Below are 23508 nucleotides of genomic sequence, written 5' to 3'. Positions count from 1 at the left end.
AAACTAAGAATATAAATAAAAAAAAAAAAGAATATGGCCTAACTCATCTTATAAGATGACATTAGAATGAAATTGCCAGTCACAAGATCAAAAGTATAAAACATCAGGAAGAAGGAAAGTGTTTTGTCTTTGTATATATTTCATGACAATTGACATAAGAAACAAAGTTCCTTTGCACCATGCAAACAGAACTTAACAAAAATCAATACAATGAGGCCATCATATCCTCCCCAGCATAGACACCATGCTCAGCCATATCATTCTCAGTTTTCACAGCTCTCTCTCATACCACATCTCCTATATACACTCATACCCTCAATCAAATTTATTTACACCCAAAAAAACTATGGGGAAAATCTAATATTCTCGCTCAAAATCGAGAACATCCTAAATTTTGCCCGAAAAATACAACAAACCGTGTCCATTCATAATCCTACAGCCTGCTGCCAATCAGACCTGCTTCATACTCTTCACCAATTTGTTGAGTATAATGCAGTAGCACTTAAGCTACGTTCTTCATGTCTCAGATGTTAGTCTCATGCTGTTGGGAAGCCCAGTCTTGCTCAGAAGTCATCGTGTTTCACCACCAGGCCAGCCCTGCGGTCATTTTACATCTGACATTTGATTTGATCATGCAGTTGGTTCCCTTCCTCAGCAAGGACAATTATGAGACCATCGACGGTTGCCCATGATGAGTAAATCAAATATCAACTTGAAAGTTTGAGATATTTGCGCTAATTCTGATTTTCACTTCACCTCAGATTCATTGAAGCTGCTTTCAAGCTCTCCCCTGCCAATGTCCATGAAACAAGATGGCCACTGGAATCACCACTAAGCAACTGCTTTAAGTCACTTGTTAGGTGAAGCGCAGTCACTGGATGCTTGTGAAATTTCAGTACTTTGTGAAGAATTAATCGGTACTCCGCTACCTTATTGTCAAGATTCAGACCAACCGTGCTACTACCAGTAGATTTGACCTGAGAAGCAGGATTGGAGCAATGAACCATTTGCCACACCTTGACAGCACCACTCTGATGACCTGTTGCATACCAATTTGTATCCATCCAATCAGAAAGTGTACTGCTCGTTATTGAAAGAATGGAATCCGAGGGCAACTGGGATGTGTTAACCATTGCAAGGCAATCCCCATTGATGCTCCAAACTGCAAGCAGAATTCCAGCTGCTGTCACAATCTCCCCAGTCAAGTCATTAACATAAATTGCTGAAACTGCAGTTGGGAACTTGGGAAGCTGCCTAACAAAAACCAGGGAGCTCAGATCCCATATGATTACAGTACAATCATCCGATCCACTCGCAATCAGCATATAAGGCTGACTAACATAAAGGCATGTGATTTTCGCTGTGTGACCGGAAAGTGCCTTCTCCAACTGCAATCTTCTAACAAGGCGGGGAAGATGTTTGGTAATTCTCCAAACCCAAACCAGCCCATCATCAGCCCCTGTTACCAGAGTGCAACCATCATGGCTAACACCAGCACACTGAATTTGGTTACCCTCATGAAGATTTTCATGGGTAGATAGGAGTCTGTCCTGATCATAGCTCAAAAATCTCAAACTTCGGTCTGGGAATCCCCATGCAACATACTTGGTATATGATCTTGGTTTAAGCAACGTATTAGCTCCTGCCACAAGAATTTTCTCATTGAAAGTGACAATCTGGGTTACAGGTGACAAGCTCTTACGAATCTCATGCGCGATAAGAAGATTAGAATGCTTGAGTGGATGAGGAAACTTTTTGTCAACCCGCCTTTTGACATGGGGCTTGAGGAAAAGTTGTTTGGGTGTCTGGCCAAAGTGATTGATCTGTGCAAGAATGGAGGCTTTCATTGCAGGATCCGTCACTGAATCTATATCCACACTCCCCTCGTATGTGTAATGGTAGAAAACATTGGTAGCTTCCTCTGCTGCCTGTCAAATCCAAAATATCCAATTAGAGGTTTTCCTACAATAGAAGATAACATACACCACTAGGCAGTTGCAACAGGTGAAAATAAATTGAGAACTTTTTTACAAGGAAACTAAACGACATAATTGAAGAACAAAGGCTCTCAACTTCAAAACTCACCTTCCCTCTCTGTTTATATCCAAAGATGAGGTCTATCCAATGATGCAAATTTTCCGAAACATAGTTAGATTCCAATGCTTCTCTATGTTTCCTGATGAACTCCCTAGCACTGCCATTGGCCCATGGAGGTAAGACAACATCACCAACCTGGCAAAAAAAACCACGTCCAATGATAAACATTGTGGTGAAGGGAAGATTCGTAGGATTGTAAAATGGTTTCTTAACACAGCAGTTATTTTTCATCCATTTGTGTTTCTCTTCTATCCAGGAAGTATTTTGAATTCAAATTTATGGTCCAACTCTTTTCCCATCATCCCACATGGCGCAGAGCCTAACGCCAATCCGGTGATAGTTCATAATATGTCAGCAACTTTTAAGGGTATGCTACTGAATTAATCATAGAAGATACTAGGTATGAAGAATAATAAATAAAAATTGTAAAAACCTTCTCTCCAGATTGTTTCTCTCCCAAGTCAAGGTTGAACTTATTTTCGAGGAATTCTGGCATGTAAAAGAATTCTGGAATGAGCTCCTTCACGTCTGATGTGTTTCCCTTTCCAGCTGCACTTAACCAAGTATCTCTAATGCTATTGAAAAGACGATCAGCATGGTCAAACTGCCCACCTTGAAGCTTCTGATTCTCTGCACTAAATGGTGGGAGCCGCAGCAAATAAAAGAGGACAATTCCAGCACTAGAATAATGAGAACCATAGTGAAATTTTGGAACCTCCGGATCATCCCAACTCTCATATCTGAAGGAGTAGTCAAAAAAGGGGTTAATAAAACATAAACCTGATGCAAAACCACATTATACAGTACTTACATGTGGGCGTATATTGGATCACACTGAATAAAAATTATCCTCAAAGTAGAATGAGAAACAAATAAGAGGGCTGACCTTTTCTTAAACTCCTCTTCTCCCTCGGGTGTCTGACAACCCATTGGTTTAGCAAGCATGCGAAATGTTTTTGGATCCATTAGGTCCAGGTTTTCACTTTCATAATCAGCAAGAACCCAAGGGAACACCGGATACTGTGTAAGATCACTGTATCCTCGTCCTGCCAACGTATTGAGATGCATGAGGTACTGAAAATTGCTTATTTCACCATTTTGCCACCTCTTTGAAAATGATTTGGCCATTATCTTAAAAAGACGACTGCCCTCACTGCTCTCTTGTTTAGTTGATCCAGAGATCGTAGTGTCCAACCTGAGAGAAGGATATGTTTGTGTTAAAAAAGTTTCGAATAATAACTGTGCATTACAAGTATCACTAGACAAGGAAAAAAAACTATGGCAATGAATGATATAGAGAAGATACGCAAGATGACTGATTGTATATTCCATACATGCTGTTTCTGGGAAGATTCATGGCAACAAGATTTTTAAACACTTCTTCTCTCTCCTTTTTATGGAACACCAGGAGGTCATTGCACCCATCCATACTGAATATTTCAACAGCAACTGGTCGCAGCTGATAATCTCGTTTCAAAATCTCATGAATGCTGTCAAGCTTCCACATACGCCAAGGATGGGGTAGGTTACCACTGCTGCCTACTTTCTCCTTTCCCCAAGCACCACCACTGTAGGCCCATGCTCTTCCCCCAGACCATGACTTAACTGTACCTCCCCAAGATGAAGTTGACTTGGACTGAAAATCCATATTGCCCAGACAATCCTTCTTTACACCCAAAGCCTGATCAATAACTGAAAGCTCATCTTCACATTCTTTTTCACAAATGCATCCAGAGTCATTGATGTAGAAATTCTCAATCACATACAGACAAAGTTCACCAATTAGAAAGATACCATCATGTTTGTCAAGGCCAATGACTCGCTCACAGTTATAGCGAATTCGTATCTTTTCAAAAGGTTCCAAATATGGTCTGATGAGGTATTCACCATCATCGTTTAATTCTTTATCATATTTATCATCGCTAACTTTTACCTCATCAATTTTAGCAGTGGATGATTGTATAGGGGATCCCAGGTCAGATCTTCCTTGTATGCTCTCTGCTAGTGGAATAGAAACAGCACTAGACTTGGCACCAAACTCAAGTGCAGAGTGAAGGCTTGCATCATTTGCACTGCTGGCTCTATCATCATTCCATCCATTTTTCACAGATGCTTCATCCCTGACATCATCTGATTCATGAAACATAGGTTCCTCAAACAGGTCACTATCTGAATCATTCTGTTTGGCATTATCATTTAATAGATGAAAGTAGGATTCTGAATCTCCATCAGAAGTATCGAGGCCATTTCCTCCTTTTATCAGCTCTGCTTCTTTCAGTTCAAACTTTCCATCAAGAGCATTTTGAATGGTATCTATCTTCAATTTACTACGCTCTAGTTTCTTGCGCATTCTATATGGGCCCTCTATAGGACAGAGTTGCCATTCAGGTTCTTCTGACACAGAAGATATGGATATTGGAAATATACTGCGCTCGTGAACAAGTTGCTGGAGATGACTTTTCCATTCACTCTCAGCATGGAGAACCCATCCATACTTATCCTGACGAAGTACTCTTAACTCGGTAGACATTGAGTCGCGAAGTAAATCCAGAGCATACCTCCGCTCATTAACTTGCTCCCAGTGTCTCATATCCAACTTAGAAATATCTCGAGATCTTCTCCCCATCTCCTTCTTACGTCGACCCTCCATTGCCTTTATCCTCACTCCAGGAAATTTTGCAGATCCAGCAATATACTGCACCCACATTATGGCAGCACACTGTTCCAATACTTTGTTTACTATCTGTTCGGAAGGCTGAAGCCAGTCAAAGAAATCTGACAAGCTTTCAGTCAGTAATTTGTCAAAGCCTCCGTGTAAGACATCCAAAGACTGTCCTTGGTTTGGTTTGGAGACGAGCAAATCCTCTAAGGCAGGCCTTCGATGCACCAGAAGGTACCTGACAACATCAACTGCCATGTTTTGAACATATTGCCTGGAGTCACGGAGTAGAGTAATTAAATTCACACAAAGACAGCAATTTAGATCAGTATCAACATTGCTTGGACAGAAGATAATTCTTCTATGAGCAACTAATAACTGTAAGACTGTGCAGATATCGATTCCAGAATCACCATGATATGATGAAGTAAATGATCTTTTCTTGGGTTCCATCAGCAAGCCCAAGCATGAAAGGAGACCATCTTCTCCAATTGAGATCAAGAACGATGGGAGGAAGCAATACAATATCATTCGACTGGTATTCTTCAAAATTGAATGTACGTAGGCATCGAGTTGCTTGCTTCCTCTACCAATAGATAAAAGTCCCTTTCCAGAAGGAGATACTTCTATTCGACCATCCTTGTTTGACAGTTGCAACATAGAAAGCAAGAATTCAAGAGTTTTTAGCACGCCAGCCGGTTGAGGAAAAGCACCCATATATACACGATCAACAATCATCCAGCAAAATGCATCTAAATTTGCAGACCAGCGAGTTTTGTCCAGTTTTTTTTCATCTTCTTCATCATCCCGCAGGAGGCGCCTTTCAAGGAAGTTCATCAATCTGCTAAGACACAAACCCTGAAAGACTAACACAGATTCTGTATCAACATATAAAGGAACATTTTCCAAGATGCTCTCTATGACTGGTGCTGCTTTAATCTGCTCAGTCAAAATATCTGAAAGAACTTCAGCCATAAAATCCAAGACAGCAGTAGCACCAGCAGAACAAGGACCACCTCCATAACCAGAATCGTCCATTTCAAGAAGTTGTTTAGGGCTAACTGAAAAGAAAGTATTTGCAGCTGGATGTCCTTGAGAAGTAGACTTCAGATCTGTTGATGGATCAAATTCTGCAGCTGATGCAAAAGATTCCACAGATGGTGGAGCAACTGAAGATGATTTTAGTTCACTGTTACTTGAACTCCCAAGCCAAGATGTCAAAGCAACAACTGGAGATGATGAGGGTGTGAGGGGGACCCGATAATTAGATTTCTCTGACAGGATAGGAGAATCAATTAGATTTAGAGAAGCAGAGCTTTGAGAATCAATTGGTTGCAAGGGTTCCAGAGTGTCTTTCCTTGATCTGATGCTAAACTCATTTGTACTGGACGTGACAGACTCCTGGTCAATATTTTCACCTTCTAAGCTCTCAGCAACCTGAAAATCGTGCTCTGATTTTCTTGACAGTCCCGGGGATGCAACAGTATTATTCTCCTCTTTATGACTAGACTCATTTTCAGGTGCAGCAGTCTCATCAGAGCTAGTACTTGCCTGCCCCTGAGGGAAACTTCCAACACTAATGGATGTTTTCACAGACAAATCCTGTTCCTGTGGCATGCTAGTGAAGGTGTTCTGTGAACTATTAGCATCATCACCATCATTTGAATTCTTTTCCTCAGTCTTTACTGATAGCTCCTTAGCCATCTTCACAGCATAAGCAGCCCTGTAGGATGGTGAGCAAAGAAACTATAAGTCCGTAAACACATCATTCATTGAGACTGCCCGAAATTTTTTTACAAGTGAAGCAAAGTAAATACAGTTGAGAGAATACTACAAAGACAAACCTGACACAAGAAAAGTAAACACATCATTCAATGAGACTGCCCAAAATCTTTTTACCAAAAGTGAAGCAAAGTAAATACAATTGAGAATCATATCCAAAGACAAACCTGACACAAGAAAAGTAAAGGTCGACACAGCTTTCAAGAAAATCTGTCCGTCTGCAAACTGCAGAAAAAGGATGGCACATTTTTGCCAGATCAACCATAAACCTAAGGACAGAGGTTGCAGCAGCAGGGGCCGACGCCTCCCCACCCATTAGACGAGCAGCATAGGTCTTATGCATTAGAGCTTCACCTTGAAGCTCTCCCGCATTGTCTGCATTCCCTTCTGCAAGTTCAGCCACAAGACCAGCACTAGCCTGAGAAAGGTTACCAGTTTGGTGGGCAAGCATTGTCTGAACACTTAGCCTATCAAATGTGGATTTTGTCATTGCAATTACAGGTTCCAGAAGTTCCACAAATTTCAGTTCCACAAAACTTCCGTCACTTGGCATAAGGGCATGGAAATCTAACATCCGGACTTCAGGTAGTCTAGGATAAACTGGCTTTCCAAATATCAGGCAGAAAAGGATATAATATATATCAGGGGAATCATAGAAACTTGGAAGGACACGCACCAAACCTTGATAACCTCCACTTGTACGGAACTTAAGCGCAAATGTTGGTGAAGAAGTAAGACATACCCCAAGAAGCGTCATGATCCATCTCATGCTTGAAGGATGAACAGCTTCATCAAGAAAATATGTTATCAACTTAGATGAAACAATTTTATGCCATTGCTCTAGCAAATCTTCTGATTTTATGGTCACTTGCAAATCAATAAGCATTTCCAACAACATATTTCTCACAATCACATGCTTTCCCATGGACTCGCGCAAAATGGGACGCCTCGGTGTTAGTTGAGGTGGATCAAATGTCATGATCACAAACTTGACTACAAGTTCCAATTCGGAAACCAAAAACCCATCTTCTAAAATGACTCCAAGCAAGACAACTAATTTCTCCAACACTGGAACCTCAACATCCCCTCGCTGCAAAGTCACTAATAAATGCTGAACAAGGTTGATTCTTCGGAGAACTGTAAGGTTGTGGTTCCTGTACCAGTGCATCGAGACAAGATGCTCAAGGAAACCCAGGAGGGCAATTTGAATTGCGACTGGGGCTGTTACCCACAATGTCCAGTCAAGCAACACATGCTCAACCATATCTGGATTTGACAATACAACACAATTTGAAGTTTCACCTGATATTTCAGGATTTTCCAGCTCTGAAATATGGCTAAATGAATCTTTTTGAGCAGAAAAATCATCCAAGTCACCATGTGATCCAATTGAGGAAACTTCATCACGCAATTTAGATAAACTAAGCTCATCATAACTGGTCTCCTGAAAAGTATTAATAGGCAAGAAATTAGTTTGAATACTTTCCAACTTTTTTGGCTCCGCAAACGAAGCTTCACATGCTGCAATCTGGAAAAAGATTTCTAGAGACTGCATGTCAAATAGTGACATCCGACGGTGCAAAAAAAGAGCTAGTAAATGATATCCTCGATAGGTCTGCATGTCACGCACGTTCTGTGGATTTTGATGAAGTGCACACGCAAGTAAAGTTAGGGCCATATGCAGCATATCCCTAGTCTCAGAAGCTTCAACAAGGGCAAGGATAACAGTCATCCCACCAACCGGGCGTATAGTGTCACCAATTACACATTGCTTACAAACATAAACATCTCCATGAAGGCGTCCAAAACGGGGAATACCTGAAGAAAACATGCCAAAGAAGGGGGAGGGGGAAAAGTTAACACAATCCTGCAATGGTGTTATTATTTTCATCAATACAAGACCAATTGCTCTAAGTACAAGCCACAGCTAAATTTAAACTTAAACGTAAAACCTATCTTCTTCAACTTGGTTTCTTACCCACAATAATCTTGCAATGACGTTATTTCTTCATTAATACAAAACCCAATTACTTTCAGAATAAGGCATAGAAAAAAAAAATTGAACTTCAATGCAAAACTTAGTTTGTCTAACTTTGTCTTACCCCCAATAGGAGAAGCAGCAGCTGACATGGGATCTACTAGATTGAGCATAGATAAAACTCCTGATGCTCGCATGGATTCGGCAGATGTTCCATCAAATGCAAATATTAGTTTCTTGCCTGAGAGTTGCAAGGAAAGATTCCCTAGTCTCTCCATATCCCAAACTATCCCACTACCATCTCCCCTTGTATCCCCCAACTTGCTTGCACCCTCATGCTTCTGCATATTATGGGTCAAAGCCAAGTCAGCATCTAATGAATCTAAAATAGCCATGCTACCACCACCACAAGCCTGGTTTGGCACAAAACGCAAAAGATCTGTGTCTTGAAAAATCCCTCTATACCCTCTACCAAGTATGTACATGAAACATATGCAGCCTGGAGTAAGCACCTCTTCGAAAAGATAGCAGGAACGGAGCTTCCAATGCATATCACTAACTTTAGCACATGCAACAGGGGTACCAATGTTGACCTGTAAAGGTTTTCCGACAGGAGAAGGTGCATAGCCCAGTTTCCCAGTGTGTTTCAGCTTTCCATTAAGATACACATAAGCAATACTAGCTTGGAATAGTCCAGCTAGAGCATTCGGTTTGCTGTGAACAACTGCAAGATGATGCCACCTGCCTTCCTCAAGATCAATGCCAGAAAATGATAAGGAGGAAGAGTTGCTAGTGGCAAGGGTTAGAATACCATCCTCCTGCAGATAAAGCTCGGCATAAAATGTATTGTCATTGCTTGCAGCACCAACAGAAAATATACGGAGAATTTGCTGCTCCTGGGGTTGGGCATTTTTTGCAGTCCACCTCTTTGAAGGGCCTACTTTTGAGGGTTCAAATTCCTTTCCTTGAGATTTAAGGAAATTGTGGAATTGAAACCAGCAAACAAAAGAGTAACCAGCAGCCGGAGGCCATGATCTTTCTCCAAGAGATACTTGAATAGAGGCATGCCCAATCTTACTCATATCCATCTCTATAAATGGTGCCAAAGATAGACTCTCTGATGCCATATCTTCCATATGAACCAACCTTTCCATCATATCAATAAGAATATGGCCCGACTTCAGCAATCTCATTTGAAGAGCAAATCTAATAAGCATTTGAAGTTCTGATGCAGATAACCTATCACGAGGAATACAGAAATTAATCTAACAATAAAAAATAAAAAAATAAAAAAAAAGTGAACAAAAACTAAACCGAATTAGCAGTATAATATGAAAAAGTAACGTGTCATAAATTTCAACCTATATGCCCCAAGAACTTCCACTATCTTCAGAGTATATGCAAGTAGTGGAGATGATCCCAATAGGAAAGGACGAATGGTCTCCAATAGAAGTTCCACACAGCCTTAACATTCCAAAAAACATGTCAAACTTAAAGAACATGAACTAGATCTGATTAATTTAAGAGGGTAGTATGATTAATGCATACCTACTGAGGTGAGATTCTCCTGATTAAAGGGGCCAGCACGAGCAAGCTTTTCAATGATGTCAAGAACTTCCAACTGTACCTTGGGAGTAAAGAGCAATAGCAAACGAATGAGAACCCTAATAGCTCCAGCATTGTATACACGTTCTTTATTAGGATGAAAGGAACCCGATGGAGTTATCAAGTGAAAACTGGATGAATTGTTCTCCACAGAATCTGATGATGCCGTGTCTTCTAATTTCAAGTATGGTGGTAGAACCATCTCAAGAGAGAGTTCCAACAGTAACTGTATGACTCTCCTTTCAAACTCCACACATATCAGGCCGGATTCCGACAGAAGATCATTAAATGTTTGAGACAAAATAACTGTGTGCAGTCTTGTCCTGTTCAAGGCATTATCACACACTCCAGCTGTCACAACACGCATTAAGTACTTAAATACCTTGATCCGATCCTCAATTGAACACTGATATGAGTCCCCACCACTTTGGAAACTATGAAGTGTAGTAAGCAAAAGAGAAAACCCGGTCACTTCACCAAAGATCCTCTGTGCAGAACTATTAACTCCCAGAATACGCCACAAGGTCCCCATTGTTTCACATTTTGCCTCATTATGAAGTCCATACTGAGATCCTGAAATGCTGGTGACCATTCCACTTTTCAGAATCTCAACAATGGCACTTAATTCTTCGGGATGAGTCTGGTAGGAAGAGGGGGAAAAATCAAATTGTGTAGTATAAACACACTCATTTAGCCAATATAAACTAATTGTAAATAATTTAAACATGAAAAAACATGGAATGAGATTTATCTCCAAATGGCCGCTCATTGCAACAACAATTTAAGAAGATAGTACCTGAGCAGTATCTTCTATGATCAAACATGACAACAACCTGAGAACCCCTTGACGATGTACATTTGACACTAGAAATGGAAGGACAATGGCCACACCATTAGATGATCGAAATGATGTTTGACTGGCTTCAGCTTTCTTCAGTAAAGAGACGATACAATCCCATGCAACAGTAGTAGTACTCTGAATTTCAAAAATAGGGAACTTCCCAGAGCCACCAGATTCCAACAACTTGGGTGAAGAAAGAATTGTATCCTTATTGTCCAAATGCTTCTTGAAGCTGCTGGCGCTGGATTTTCTTTCTAGCTGGTGAAAGTTCCCACCATGCTGGTCAGGACCCTGAAGAAACTTATGCTGCTTCAAATCATCCAACAAAACCTCCAGCACACCAACTTCTCGCAGGACTTTCTTATAATGATGGTCAAATGACAATAGTTTTACAAAAAAGGAAAGTATGGTGTGCTTTAATTCTGACATTATTGGCTGCTGCAACAAACAACACAGTGAAAGCAACTCCTGCTCGGGTACACAATTCACAACAGTGACAGCATATTCAAGAATTTTCAAGATAATCTCTTGCAAGGATGAAGGAAAACCAGCCATATTCAGGATGAGAAGTGGAACAGTTCGTAACTGCTGGCACAACTTGTAATTTTCCAAATGACTTGAAAATATTTTGAACATTCTATTTAAAACCTCTGCCTGTAATTCTCTGTTATCTGCCTTCAGGAAAATATCTTGCAACATTTGGACAGCTTCTAGATCTTTGACTTTATTATTGCCTTCCTCCCAAAGATCATCAGCAACCCGATCAGACGAGGATGTTCTGCTTCTGCTTTGGTCAATGCTCTTGGAATGAGTAGATTTAGATCTTTTTCCAGTAGATGAACACTCAGATTCCTGTGGACCAGTTTGGGCTAGATTTACCAGAACATCAAGCAACCTTGACAATGTAGGGGAAAGTTGCAGCGAAGGGACATCTTGTTCTATATTATCTTGCTTTTCTTCATCATTTATTTGGGAGACATCTGTGGCTTGAATGTGATCTTGTGGCAGACTTGATTTTATAGACTGAGAAGCTTGACTCCTTGGCAATGAAGAAAGAATCAATGCAAACTGGACAAGAAAGTGATAACCATGAGCATTGTGTATATCCTCCCTGAGACTTATACCATTGGCCTCTGCAAGTTAAAATTGCAACAATAGCAGCAGTTAAAAGTATTAAACGTGCACAAGCCAGAGTAATCAAAATTACCAGAGATTTAAAAATGTTGTTTTATTAAGAGAGAAATTTTTCTGACATTAATACCACAAATGCATCACACCTCTCAGTATGGTTATCAATTTGCACGAGTTAATAGTCAAAAGACAAGTTACTTACCAGGCCTATAAGACAGCCTCACGCACTCAAGTAGCAAGTCCACTATTCCCATGGTATAAGCAGAGTCACCACAGTTAGGATTGTAATCCTTCACTGCCATTAAAAGAATTTTTATCTGCACATAGAATCAACATAACTACAGTCTCATGCAGCTGATAAACTAGAAAACTTAAGTATATGGATGAAAGGTAAATAAAAGAAAAATAAAAGCCCAAAGAACCAATTGTAGAACAGAAATCTTTAAGCTGGATAAACTCCAAAAATTAAAAAAACAAAAAGAAAAAACAAACAACAAACAAACAAACAAAAACAAATCAGAAGAAGAGATGCTGGATGTCCAAATTTAGTTTGGGCTCCAGTTTTTCTCGTCCAGCATCCAGCCTTATAGCATGTGAAACTTGGTTTGAATTTTGAAACCATGTCTACCAAAACATTCAAGAATATTTTTTTAGTGTTGATACTGATTTGTGGGTTAACAAATTTCTTTTAACCCAAATTCCCCAAAATATTTCTCACATAGATCCATTAAAACTTTGGCTCTTTCTTTGAGACCATGTCCACTTAAAAGCAGGAGAATTTTATTATTTACCAAGACGTTAAAAACCCAAGATCCCAGAAACTTGTAACACATAAACCCACAAACAGCACTAAAGAACATTGGAAACTAAGCGAGAGATATCCTCAGCACCTATCCAACAAACCACATAACAACTGGGCCAAAGAATCCAAGAGGGGAAATGGTCCTTGACTCCTTTCCAAAAGTCCTCTGGTCTCCATCATTTTCACACAGGGAGTGCCTCATTCTTTTGACTTTCATTTTCATAGGGCGCTACAATCAAGAAATTGCGGAGCTAGCCTCTCTTTTGCCTCTTCTTCAATTGGTTGTTCCAAATCCTAATTATAGAGATTATCTATGGTCTCTTGAATCAGTGGAATCCTTCCTTTGTAAGACTTTCTCCAATTGATGTATTATCCAATACCCTTCCGATCTCATACTTCAATTTCTACCGTGGAAATTGAAAATATCAAAAGATCAAAGAAAGTACACTTCTTTGCTCCGTAGCCCTAGGAAAGGATTGTACTATGAACGCCCAATAGAGAGCCTCCTCTTTTATTCCTACCTTAAATTGATGATTTTAAAAAATCAAGGATCAGGGGAAGGGATACATCCATGTCCTTAAAAGAAAGAAGAAAAACTCCCCCTCATCTCTGACCTACCGCATTTCGAACGAGCATTCCCCACCAATTTGAGCGAGACTCTACCGGGTCACTTGAAACCCTCTTGTGGTATCTACTTGCTGCTATCATCCTCTTAGTTAAGGTCAGTTTCTTGTTTGTAAATGATGATGATGATAATAATAATAATATTGCTCCCGGGTCTCTTGAAACCCTCTTGTGGTCTCTACTTGCTGCTCTCATCCTCTTAATTAAGGTCAGTTTCTTGTTTGTAAATGATGATGATGATAATAATAATAATATTGCTCCCGGGTCTCTTGAAACCCTCTTGTGGTCTCTACTTGCTGCTCTCATCCTCTTAATTAAGGTCAGTTTCTTGTTTGTAAATAATAATAATAATAATAATTTAAAAAAATAAATAAACAACAAGAAGTTTTCATCCCAACCAAACAAAAATATCATACTAAATGAAAAATATATATATATTCTCGCTATTACCAATTTCTAAAGAGGTTAACCTAGAGAAAAACATCATATTTTTCTCCAAGATATTCCACCATGTGCTTCCTGGAAAACTTGATTTTTAAGAATTAGAAAACCAACCCAAAATCTATTTTTTAAGAGAAACGAATTTCGTCAATAAAATGAAATAAAAGGGTAAAAACTCCAAACACCTAAAGGTGGACTGCAAAAACCAACCAAAATCTATTAGCCTATAAATGCTATCCATCTCCTCGTGCCCTAATTCACGTTGTTCTCTTGGAGGAAATCTCCAAGGGGATTTTCCAAAAATACATCTTTCTCCTTTCTTATACATTTCAGGGCCAAGTGACCACTAGACAAAGTTTTAGAAACCTCATTGACTCAACTAAGGGTTTCATATCCCATTACCACTTCCAAGGAAAGCTTTCAGCTGCTTATCAGTTATCAATTTCATTTACCACTTTTCTCCAAGTTCGACTCCTGTGCACATTATTAGAATCAGATATAATGCTCGAGAAAATGGTTGGGATTCTACACCTTACAGACATGCGCAAAAGAAAATGAGGATTCTTTCTGGACACAAAGAAAGATGTACATATTTCAATAACTTCAAGTGCTAATATTCAAGAAATAAAACGTTTGTATACCATGCAGAATACATACCAAGTGATGTTTGCGTATATATTTGGCGGTGCTTCCACTATCATTGACCAACAGAAGATTAAGAATCTGAAAAGTTTATCAGAAAGAAGAAAAGGCGCATCTGAATATAATATTCTTACAATAAGAAAGATGCATGTGAGAAGCTAGGCTCCCACAAATATAAAAATCCATAACAAATTTCCTGTGATGATTAACATAAACAATATAAAAAGCGCAAGCAATATTCAATTAGTTTTACCTGCATGGCATGTCTATGAAGTTGAATATTGTGCAATGGAACAAGACCTTCCTTATACTGAGAGAAGACCGTCAAGGACCCATTTGCAACCATCTGAAAAAGCATCTGAAGGGAATCATCCTCAATCAAACTCTGGGCAGCTGAAGGATGGCTGGCTAGAGCCTTCATGATATGAACAACACTACCCTCGACCTAAATGAGAAACATGAAAATGGGTAAGGTTATCAAAATCATAAAACAAAAGCAAGCAAGAAACAAAGAAATATAAAACCTTACACAGGAACATAAAGGGCATGGTTATTGACTCGACCACAATCCCCAACTATCTCGTAGTTTTATTGTGATGCTTACCATTAGTGTCTCATTTATGATGGCTTAAAATGAATGTATCATTTATTGAATCTACTTCTCTTTTAGCTATTACTTGATGTAAGTTGTCTCCTCCTTTTCGTAAATATAGTCTAACAATCCTCGCTAATTATTGGAGGTTTTTTCCTAATTAATACTTGATATTTACTTGCTAGAAGGCTAGCCACATCCAAGTGGATTTATTTACATATCAAAGGCTGTCAAAGAAACTAGAAGCTGAGCAATTTTCTGGTAAATTTATGGTTTCAAGTCTAGGGATGTTGCTAGCAATAAAGTACAAAAATTTGTATTTAAAAAAAAATTGTGAACTGAGAATGTTTTCCTAAACTTAGCCTTGACCCGATGAATGTTAAGTTTTTAGCAGGATCAGATGTGGTGATGGTTTTGTTTGAATTCAACAGTTAGCAAAAAAATCATCCATGCGTAACAACAATCACTGGCAATGAAACAAATGCACACTGCTTGTTCCAGCAGAAGGGCATTTGTGAAAATTTTTGCAAATCTGATCACAGGCTTCTTCAATGGCTCCACTTGAATCTTGAACTAGAGGTAAAGCAGTCTACTAGGAGGTGAATGCAAGGGGTAAAGACGGCTCTCCTCAGGCTGATTCTTTACCAAGCAGAATTTAGTTATTCTTTGAAGTCATTGGGAATAACCGTAGGTTTTATTGAATGATGCTTAATATGCACATGAATATTTTTTGGAAAGACTAACATGCATTAAAGGGGAGAAATTCTATTATGGGCTTGAAAACCGAACCTTTCTTCAAAACCCTATATTCTTCCTCAATAAATTTTAATGGGTAATAAACACCCTTCCTTCCTGTTCGGTACTAGAGGGCTGGAGGCTTAAGAGAAGGATGAAGGTTCTTTGAGGGTATGAGTTAGAGCACTTTTGTAGAATTATTGGCTTGAAAGGAAAGGAACCAAATGATTTTTCAAGATAAGTCCTGATTCAGACAGGGATGCAAGGTTGAACCAAATTAAATAGCCAACTTTTGTCTCTAGATTTCTCCACCATATTGCAATCTAGGACGAAAGAGATTACAGCAAATACAAATGATTGTAGAAATGTAGTGAAATGAACCATAAGGACCTAAGAGCTACAGCTATTAGTTTTCCCAGATTCTTTAAAAATGAGGTGGAAGGTTTCTACCCTACAGCACTGATCGAAGTCCAGCCCCTAACACTAATAGTTCTTGGCTTGAGAAGCCCTTGAAAAAGAGAAAATGTGGAAGGCTGTGATGGCGTTTGAGGTCCTCCAAGTTTAGAGCCTTGATGGTTATTCGGTGAGTTCTTTAAAATTGAAGAGAACCCTAGAAGATGAGTTTGCTTAATACTTCAGGAGTAGATTTTTCAAAGTGGATAACTTGCACCTAGAAGAGGACCTGGTTAAGGACATGGGCTATCATTTCCTTTAACATGGGAGGACATACTTCCTTCACCAATCACCTTCTGTATTAACTTCTCGTCCAATAAATAGTTTCTTATCCCAAATGAGTAATATTAATATCAAGATGTTAGAAGTGGAGAACGTTATACAAGACTGAAAATTTTTAAACTCCAATATCTTTCAAATTAAAAATCTAATAATCATCAAATACCAAATATATATCATTAAGGAAACATTATTGGTTGTTCTAAGCTGAAATAAAAAAGAAAAGAAGAAGAGAGGAAGAGGGAGAGAGAGAGAGAGAAGAAACATCATTAGATCAGGTTCATCTGCTCATATATAATCACATGGCCCAAAAAAAAATTTAGAAGGAATACGCCTGGTGATGTATATGAGCCTGTGTCTCAATGAGAAAAGTTAGAAGTTACCTCGAGCCGCCGTCCTTGCCCACCATGACCATTGAGATCTTCACCGGAGACTAATTTTTCTTCATAACTAGCTGTCTTTTCCCTCTGACTGACTTCATCGGGATCCAGGAGGGCATTGAGAATATGGATGAGACAGCAGAATATACCCGAATCAAGAAGGGATTGCTTGTCAATAGGCTGCAAAAGATTGTATAAAAAGTAAGATTCTAAGGAAGAGCTCTGAACTGCTTGGTGTTATAGCATAAAGAAAACCCATCAAATTCCACAGCTCCTCATTTCATGAAAGTAATGGTTTCGTGATAAGTAAATACGATTGCATCATTGTCCACCAAACATCTTTGCCTGAACATGTTTGTTATTTCACATTTATTACATAAATCTTCTTCTTACGTCAATGAAGATTGCTAATTTATCAACAAAATGAGAAAGAAACACAAATTCAGAGCAATACATACTGACAGTAGAAAGAATGATAAGAAAGAAACAGATAACATCAATTTTTATGTAAAATAAATTAATAAAATAAGATAAAGATGTTGAACTTAAACAGAATCTTCCAAAGTTTAAGTAATATACCCCAGATATAAGGACTTCAACTGCAGTTAACAGATTTGCACCTGGACAAATAACATCCTGCAAAGAAGTTATGATTTAAGTTTGATTGAATAATAAGTTTAATAGGTAATTTGGATGAGACAGCAAATCACTGTATAGCAAACCTCGGCAACTTCTGTAAAATACTTTAGTACTTTTATTACATCCAAAGACCTTCTTTTACTGCTGATTTTTAGCTTCTCAATATCTGTAACAAAAGCTCTTCCCACAACAAAAGAGAATATATGTGTTTCAACTATCCTGTAATGCATCAAAACCCTCAAAATCAGTCAATAAACTCAAAAGAGAGAAGATTATATGTCATTAAAGAAATGTCTAAGTCAAAGACCAATGCTCGTTACACATACAATAACATGCCTCAAAGCTTTTTTTTTTTTAAGGAAAAAAAAATATTCATTAGTTATTAAACCATGCTATGAAAATAATTAGATTACCATTTATCTTAGAACTTGAGTTTCCAAATTTGAGGTAAATGTAAGATATAAAAAAAACTGATACCATACTCAAGTCCCTCAATTGATTGTCTCCTCAATTCAATATCAAAAGTGCACAAGTCGGCCCTATATAGTCGAAGTGAAATCTCCTAATAATCAATCCAAATTCTAAGGCAAAACAATAATCAGAATCACCATAAATAAATTGATAAAATTTTAACTAAATACTTTAAGCTTTTGGGATTGAGACAACAAGTTGATTCCATCATATACCGTCTAAATACTAAAATAAGCTCAAAATCAAAATCCCTCTGTAGTACCTATTTCGCCAAGTTCTGACAGTTTAGGTAGATGAGCTATTTGTTATTACATTCTTATATCCAAGGCATACATGAACCTGTGGTGGCAATCTGACATAACTTTCAATTGTGACTCCAGCCATGCATTTTGGAGCACACAATCATTCGGGGTGGCTTAGTTTTATGCATAAAGTTCAAATATGACTGGTACTTAGATGAAAGAAAATACGGAATAAACTCTCTATTCGTAAAGAGGTGCCAGGGCAATTCCAATATCACTATCACCAAATATAGCAGGTTACAAATAAAAGCAAAATATTCATTATGTCATACAAAAATATTATCATATATAGACTCTCATTGATTAGTATTTGAATTGGATACTGAGGAACAATAGGAAAAGATTTATCAATCAAAATGCAAACTCAAAAAGAAATATCAACTGAGGTTTTAGGGGCAAGAGTGGTAGCCATACAAAGTAACTAATTGAGCTACATTAGCATGTTGCTTCACTAATCTACAAAAAGTATCCACAGTCATATTCAAGGCCGCCTCTTTTTCCTGCATGGTTGATAAAGAAAGGATAGCAATATCAGTGGTCTATCACAACCAATACATTATCTTGTGGGTGGGTGCATATGAGTGGGATTTGGGGGGCAGAAAGAAGGAAAACAAATGGCATAAAGCCAATTAATTAATACAGTTGTCAGTCACCTTTTCAGAGCTGGATGACCGAAATTCTTCCCAATATCGCTTGAAGTCCAATTCCAGTTCATGTCTGTTTCTGCTTAAAAATAAAAGGTATTGTCGATTAGCATGAACAATACAAAAAGTATTAAGAGAAGCCATAGACCATATTTCTAACTGATTTTGAATTAGTTATCTGAAGCGCAAGTGAAAACCACTGATGAACTCCCCCAAAATATCCTCAGTCCCATAGTTAAACACAAAATGACCTCAAAATATATGTGGGTGGGGGGGTGCGAAGGGGAATGATAAGCATAAAGTCACAACATAAACCATGAGAACTGGAGCAATCAACCAAAAATGATACTGATCCTCTAAAACTACCTCCACCAAAAAATACAAACAAATACTAGAAAGACTATACGAGTAGAACTTGAAGGTGATAAAAGGCTCTTCCAATTCCTACAAACTACATCAATTCTCCTGCTTTTCACCAAAAAGGCAAAGAACCTCAACTTCTTAGGCACCCAATTACGCATCTCAAACAACAAAGTGCACCATCTACGAGAAGTGACCTCAATACCAAATGGTTTGGAGGCATAACACTATATATCTATAAGCTCTTATACTAACTAAAATAGAAAGGGAATCGCAAACTTCATCTGAATATTAGCCAAAGTCAATTGATAGGCAATGCTCCAAGAAGCTTTTTCAAAACAAGAAGTATACTCACAATACCTCTACCCGGGTAATAATTGGAGAACAAAAATCACAATTCTGTCATAGGAGGGTTAAGACAACCAGGACATAGCTAATGATCACACAGCTCTAACTGGTAGAAATCAAAGTTGTTAGAAATAGTACTGGTCCTAAATATATCAGACTTTTTGCGTCACTCCTAAGAAGGCACGTTCTGTTGACCAACATTTCTTTTATCAAACCCAGCATTAACAATCCATGATGCTTGTTTTCGGTTTTAACAAACATAACCTTCCACCCCAAATACTAACACTGTCAATCTCACTGTAGCCAAAGGACAAATCCCAGTGATTCTTGCCGCATGATTTTCTTTTATAGAAAATTTGCATGCACAGTGTCAAATGATGCACATTCCATTTCAACCATTTTGATATACACAAAGTTTTCATATAACTTCCTCCCGTCCGGTTTAGCCTTATGATTGAAATTTGTATTACTGTCATTATATAAGTGAGAGCTTTAAAATTTGTGATTAGTTCAAATGCTTTTATAAAAGCAAGCAGGATAGTAGTAAGCTTTGAGTTTATCACCTAGCATGTTTTTTATCTTTTTTTTTTTTTTTCAAAATAAAATGCTAAAAAAATACGAGGAAGCTGAATTATTTTGTTCCTCATCCACAACAACAACAACAACCGAAAGAAGGTAATAATGGGAGTCAGTCAGACAGAAGTGTCCTAAAGCATTTTTCATTTTAATTTTAGTTAATATACAAAAGAGTGGGTTTTGACACATGAATGGAGGTGCGTCTCCTTAATTTTCAGCTAACATGGACTCCATAAGGTATGTTATATCTCACATGAAAACCACGTAAACATATCAGAGGCAACAATGGTATAGATATTGGGGCATTACAGGAATACCATTAACAGCAACAAGCATTATCCAAAAACTTCCACAGGAAATAGAATTCATAGACTGCAACTTTAACCATGCCCAAACTGCCAGATAAAATGAAATGATATGGCACAAAAGTACATTTTACACACGTTAAACAAATTTCAAATAATCACACCAGGAATCAAATGATAAATTCATTCACCATCGACACAGGCAACACAGAAGGCCAAGAACATGGAAACGAACATTAAATCAAAGATACTATACACTGTTCCTGTCTACAACACGCGTGAATTTCGAATTCAACCACAAACCCAATTCATGATTCCCATCCAAAACCCACGGAATAAATATAAAAAAGTATCCCACATCAAAAAATGGAACCAATGGGAAGCTTCAAACAGCGAATGGGCAGATTAAATATAGAAAGAAATAAAGATTGGAGGTGGACCTTGCAGGAGATGAAGCTGAGTCAGGGCGACGAACTGAGTAAGGCACGTGATTATCTCGGGCAGAGGAAGCGAGTATGGAAGAAGAAGAGGAAGAGGCGGAGGAGGGAGCAGAACCAGCAGAATGAGACGGAGTTAACCCGACCTTCTCTTTGATGTCCTTAAGCAATGTAACCCATTTCATCGTTTTGCTTTAGGATCCTCAAAACATGCGAGTCCTCCGTTTTCATCCGCTGCCGGGTGCTTCCTCGCTCACCAGATCGGAAGAACCCTTCTAGGCCAACCTAGAAGGATATCCTGAAATGACCCCACCAGCTCCAAATTCCTCAAAATGCCTCACGAAATCAACAAGTTCAACGAAATCAAAATCAACCCACCTCCTCAAAATGTCACCTCTCTTCTCCCACAATCGATCAAATTGACACGACAAGATCTATAACAAAACAGAAACCTATATTGATTCCGATTTCCACTGATTCTTAGAACAAGAAGAAAAAGAAAGAAAAGAATAATAATCCGATAATAATCTATCTTGATTCCCAGAAATGAAATGATATCCCTTAATCAATCAAGGATAGTAACAGAACGCGGACTTCCGTTGGAGAAAATAAAAAAACGAAACAGCCACAGCCACAGCCAAATCCACAGCCACCACTTGAAAATCTCTCTCTTTTTTCTCTTTTTCTTCTGTGATTTTTTTTTTTCTTTTTTTTTTTTTTGGACGACCACTCCACGCCTTGTTTCTCGCTCTAATATCCTTCGTTTTCTTTCACCTTCTTCCTCCTCTCTTTCTTTCTAAAACACTTTTGATTTTCAATTTCGACTGAAACATGATCGACTGCGTCAACGTGGATTCCACGTCTAGGATTTCGCCACGTGGCCGTCCAAGATTTACCCTCGAGACGTGGGGGCCTCTTTTCTCTAACTGGGCCCCGCTTCTTTCTTTCTCTTCTAGGGGCTTTTCTGGAAATAGCCATCCAAACTTTTTTTTTAACATTTTTAAATTATAATTCGTTTATTTTTCTTTTTCTTTTTCTTTTTCTTTTTTTCTTCTGGGAAATTTAGTTAATTGATTCTTTTTATTGATGTCTTTTTGCCAAAATAAATACCCCCTTACGGTACCTTAAAATCTACGATACTTATGTCCGAATTTTTAAATCATTTCATGTCATACCCTTTTTCTTTCTTTTTTTTATTTTTCTCCCAAAATTATTTTTTTTTCTAAATATACACCTCAACTTTTAATAATGTTCTATTTTGATCCCTACATTTTTAAAAGTGCTTTGGTCTTTAATATATTAAGATTTTATCAACTCTTTAACAAAATGATGAGGTGACTTGTATTTTTTGATGACTAAGTTATCATATAAGTTAGCTACATTAACAAATATAGAATTTCAATTTTGAAGTGGCAAAGCATAAGAATTTAAAAGACATTTTTAGTTTAAAATTTTGGTTGTTCAGTATTTTGGCGCGTTGATTATTGGTATTTTACTTCACCTTCATCTTCTCAATACATCTAGAGCCTAATCATCCAAAAACACAAACTCCTTCACACTTCTATTCAATAGTTAACATAATTTTAATAATAGGACTAAAATAAACATTTTTCTACAAATTTAGAGACTAAAACAAATGTTTTTTTAACAGCGACTTTATTCAATATAAAAAAGCAATACAATACTGTCAATATGTATATCTCAATTGACATATGACATATATTCCTAAGAAAATGTCAGAGATAAATGACATCCTTTAACTAAAAAAATTGATATTACAATAATTATTGTTTTAATGTATTTAATAAAAATTTATATTACAATAATTATTGTGTTAATGTATTGTTTTAAATATGTGAATACATGGTTAGATACTGTTTAATACAATCAACTCAACTTATTTATTACAAAAAAAATGACTTATCCATCAATTTCTTTCAAATGACATGTATAAATGATAAGTTAATTTTATTAACAAATTGTATGCTTATTTAAAGGAATAGTGTAGTTGAGAATTTTTAGTTCATTAAAAGTAAAACCACATGATTTGAATGATTTTTTTCAATTTTAAATTAGGTTCTATCAAATGTCTCATTTTGGTCCATATACTTCTAATAAATCTTAAATTTAGTTGTTTGAAATTGAATTTTGTCCAAATTTGTTATACAATAAGAATAATTTTCATGAAATCAAATATACCGTGTGAATTTGTTTTAAAATTTATAGAGAAAATGCTAACAATAACTTCTTAAAATACTTTTTAGTGGCTAATGTAATAATATTATCTTAAAAACTATAAGAGTATATATATATTTATCTCATACCATTCGTTTTTGTAACTTTATAGATACGGTCTTGTGTATTGTTTTTATTGAAGTAATTGTT

The 23508-nt window shown here is 37.6% G+C and overlaps 1 protein-coding gene across 2 annotated transcripts; it reads right to left on the bottom strand.

Moving 5' to 3' along the window:
- Positions 1-61: 61 nt before the first annotated feature.
- Positions 62-21914, bottom strand: LOC120085799 (protein SPIRRIG). 2 transcript variants are annotated; one of them, XM_039041993.1, is made up of 20 exons: positions 21502-21914; positions 21127-21421; positions 19107-19176; positions 18868-18953; positions 17764-17899; positions 17621-17677; positions 17045-17221; positions 14856-15047; positions 14618-14683; positions 12296-12410; positions 10918-12095; positions 10065-10761; positions 9878-9980; positions 8641-9755; positions 6706-8356; positions 3432-6479; positions 2984-3292; positions 2531-2837; positions 2086-2232; positions 62-1928 (listed from the first exon to the last, which is right to left on the bottom strand). In XM_039041993.1, exons 2-20 carry the CDS (start codon positions 21306-21308, stop codon positions 753-755), a joined length of 10812 nt encoding a protein of 3603 aa, XP_038897921.1. In that variant the 5' UTR covers positions 21309-21421; positions 21502-21914; the 3' UTR covers positions 62-752. The 2 variants fall into 2 exon arrangements, with proteins under 2 accessions (XP_038897921.1, XP_038897920.1); XM_039041992.1 differs by having other exon boundaries at positions 21127-21914.
- Between the last annotated feature and the right edge of the window lie 1594 nt (positions 21915-23508).

The sequence above is a fragment of the Benincasa hispida genome, chromosome 9 (assembly GCF_009727055.1).
Source record: "Benincasa hispida cultivar B227 chromosome 9, ASM972705v1, whole genome shotgun sequence".
Taxonomy (NCBI): domain Eukaryota; kingdom Viridiplantae; phylum Streptophyta; class Magnoliopsida; order Cucurbitales; family Cucurbitaceae; genus Benincasa; species Benincasa hispida.
Note: the sequence above shows the minus strand (reverse complement) of the source record. Positions and strands in the feature narration are given on the sequence as shown.